The sequence below is a fragment of the Chrysochloris asiatica genome, unplaced genomic scaffold (genome assembly GCF_000296735.1).
Source record: "Chrysochloris asiatica unplaced genomic scaffold, ChrAsi1.0 scaffold00389, whole genome shotgun sequence".
NCBI classification, from domain to species: Eukaryota; Metazoa; Chordata; class Mammalia; order Afrosoricida; family Chrysochloridae; genus Chrysochloris; species Chrysochloris asiatica.
Window position 1 is genome coordinate 954,690 of NW_006408907.1, and position 3,675 is coordinate 958,364.

General features: G+C 41.0%; 1 protein-coding gene across 1 annotated transcript; it reads left to right on the plus strand.

Moving 5' to 3' along the window:
• The first annotated feature begins 1,842 nt into the window (after positions 1 to 1,842).
• On the plus strand, positions 1,843 to 3,022 carry LOC102833635 (thymosin beta-15A-like). The gene is made up of 2 exons (XM_006876522.1): positions 1,843 to 1,942; positions 2,985 to 3,022. The coding sequence occupies exons 1-2, from the start codon at positions 1,843 to 1,845 to the stop codon at positions 3,020 to 3,022; spliced, it is 138 nt and encodes a 45-aa protein (XP_006876584.1).
• The last annotated feature ends 653 nt before the right edge of the window (positions 3,023 to 3,675 follow it).

A 3,675-nucleotide genomic window follows, 5' to 3' on the forward strand; every position in this document is an offset into this window, starting at 1 on the left:
CGCCACCAGGGATCCTTCCTTATTTATTGTTGTTAAGTACCATTGAGTAGGTTCCGACCCACAGCGATCCTGTATAGGGTTTCTGAGGAGCAGCTGGTGGGTTTGAACCCCTGACCTTGAAGTTCAAGCTGACCTTGCGGTCCAGCGCACTGTCCTGCAGCGCCACACCAGGACTTTCTCTTAATGAGAACATCTTTAGGATGAAGGCAAAATGGACCCTCAGAACTAAAGAGGGGGTAGGGGGAAGTGAGCCAGCTATCTCTTGGCCAATCAGAGGCTGGAGCGGATCTGGAAAGGAGGAGTTTGCTATGACTCCAGCAGACACTGTTACTGGAGATGAAGTCCTAAGTAGCAGTCCGCTAAACTAAAACAGAGGGAGGGGCGGGAGGCGCCGTGATCCCTCGACCAATCATAGGAAACTTGGGCGGGGCCGCTACCAGCTTATAATTGCAGGGTTCTGCGCGGGAATGCTAACCTAGCCCAGAGTCAGAGGCAGTATCAGTCCAAGGGTTGGCCTTAAACGGATCTTCAAGCCTTTAGGTGAGAATGAGCGGCCTGTTGGGGCCCTGAGGTCGTGGGACACTGAAGGGGGTCTGGGGGTGAGGGTTGGGAGATGGCTGGTCGGGGTGTTGGGGCCTTAGGAAATTGGAGGGGCCGGGGTTGGGGCTGGCGTTTAGTGTCTGAGCCGCTGGGCGAGTCAGTGCCTTTGTCTTCTGCCCGCTATTCTAAGTCTCCCCGCCCTCCGACGTTGGGCAGGATGGGACTTAGTAGTTGGGTGATACTGGTCCCAGGCTACTGGAAGGGCCGCTCCAGAGTAACTAGGTACCCCGCTTTCTAATTACTTATGTATTAATATTCTCAGTTTTGGAGGTTGGCATTTGGGCAAAAGAGGTTTGCTGGTGACCTTGACTGGATGGAGGCATATTCGGGACTTTTGGCTGATTGGGGGCCTCTCCATTCTACTCTAGGCTCTAGACATGCCTTCCCCTACCTGGGTGGGGCCAGACACTCGCAGGAGAGCTCTGCTTTCCAGTTTCTGGAGTTTCCTATTGTCTCTTCTGAACAAACTCCAGTGTTCCCAGGGTACCAGACATTCCACCATATTCAGTGCCTTATCTCCTTGCCCTTTTCTTTGCGGAGAAAAAACAGTGAAATAAGATTGAACTCCATTTGGTTTATCCCATTCTGCTCGTGTCTTGAATCTTATTAGCTGCCCTTTTCTTACAGCGTTTACAAACCAGTGCCACCAGGAGATGTTGTGAGACGTTATGATCAGATTAAATCTCATCCCTTTCTTACTGTTTTACTGTAGCTTCATAAATCTACAATCTTTGAGCAGGTGAAATGGAAAGAAACTAGTACAACTTAGTCCATGTTTTTTGTGTGTGGCTCTGTATCCCCAAGTGAAAAAATAAAGAAAAATGAATAGAAAACAAAGGTGCTCAAATACTGCAATCTCCTGTTATTAAATCATGTACTGGTTAAACTCAGTCCTCATTTTTTCTTCTATCTCTGTCTGCTCTTATGCTTCTATCACCTCCATTTTACCTTTGCTGTGATTTTAAGAGTCAGACATATTGGCTTCTGGTTTCTAGTGCATCTTGATCCAAAAGGCACTTACAGCCTATTAGAAGTAGAGTAGTAATGTGGAATTGAAAATATTCTAATAAAGACATGACTTGTCTAAGATTTGTTGTGGTTTTCTTATTGGAAATCATCAGGTAAATTACACATTGATACTAAGAGGCTGGAGTAATAGTTGTCTCTGATGATAAGTGGGCTCTAATCATAATCTGCCAGTTAAGTTTTTTTTAAATGTTTATTGCTGTTGTTCTAGGCAAAATGAGTGATAAGCCAGATTTATCTGAAGTAGAGAAGTTTGACAAGTCAAAACTGAAGAAAACTAATACTGAAGAAAAAAATACTCTCCCATCGAAGGAAAGTAAGTCATGGGAATAAACCATGGTAAAGGTTGATAAGCTTAGTAAATAAATTCTTCTAAGTAAACTTTACCACAAAGCAAGCAATAGCGTACCATTGTATTTAATGGAGCAGTTGAAAAATAATCAAATACTTGTCTTCTTACTTGGGTTATATAAGTGATTCTCACATGATAGTAATGGGGAAATAAAAAACTAGTTTCTTGTTAGAAAATTACTAAAACCTACATTGAAAAGTCTACATGGAGTCCTGGTATGGAACTACAGGATAATGTACTGGTCCACAGGGTCAGTTTGAGCTACAAGGTCAGTGGTTCAAACCTACCAGCCACTTTTCAGAAACCCTATACTATGACTCATAGGGTCACTATGAGTCAGAACCAACTCGATGGTACTTAACAATGACAACAATACATTGAAACCAATCTTGAAATAATAGTGGACATAGTACTAAGAAAATACGAGTTTTGTCCACTTATGTCTAACAGTTTGGGTCCTTGATCTCATCCCTAAAGAACTAGACAAACTCTGAGGTTTTAGTCTCCTCTACCAGATGACAACAAAAGGCAGAAGAACAAGTTTAGCTCTTGGGGACACTCAAAACTCCCAGACTGAGTCAGAACCTACACAGCAGCACTTAACAAAAACACATTATTTAAGATTTAAAATTATTATTATTTATAATAATAAAATTATTTTCTTAAATGTAGTAGTGATTGAGAAATTGAAGAAAATACTTCAATTGTTCCTCAGTTTCAGAATAATCTATGGGAATAAAATATTAGCAATAGCAGAAATCTACTTTTCAAATGGAAAAAGAAAATTAAAAAAAAACAGTTGATGTAGAGTCTAATGAATGTTCAGATGTTTAACAACACCCGCTGTGTGCACACCCACTGAGAATTTGTGATCAAGTACCTTGTTGTAACCTTAAAACATGTATGACAGCCTTCTATGGCTTGGCAATGAGCTTTTTTGGAAGAAACTATATTTAATCTTAGGAAAATACCCTCTTAATATATTATTGTTGTTTTTTCCCCCCAGCTATCCAGCAGGAGAAAGAATGTGTTCAAACATCGTAAAATGGCGATCTCCTCTCAAGAGCAAATTTCAACATTGCTTGTGTATCTTGATTTTATAGGCTTGATTTTGGAAAGCCTAAGTGTTTGTAGAGATTTTAGGCGTCTTCTAATGTCTTCTCATCCATACTCTCTGGCTAAGAGGGCAGAGGTAGTCAGTGCTCCATTAATTTTGTTTTAAAACTTCCCATTGGTGTGTTTAATTCCACATGGCAGATGCTTATCAATGATCTCACCATTGAAGATCTTTGTGAGTGTAGTCTTTGCCCTCCCTATAGGAAAAGCCACTTTCTCTATAACCTTCATGAAGTTGCATGCTTTTTCTGATTTTCACAGTTTATTTTAATGTCTAATGTAGCAGTAAAATAATAAATATAATCATGATCTTGAGACTCCTGTGGTTTATTCTTGGTGGTCTTCTAAGAAATGAAAATATGTAAGGATGCTATTTTCAGCCAAACAAAATGGTTGCAAGAAAGCTGCTTTAGCAGGTTATTCACCTGGGAAATACTCTGCTCTGTCTTGTGTAGGGAGTTCTGCCTTGGGAATCCTAGATGCTTTTTCTCTGGAGTTGGAATCAGAGTTAGAGAAACTTGGAAGCGTACCAAACCCCTTTCTCTCAGAGATGAAGAAATGAAAACTCAGGGTCTGAAGTG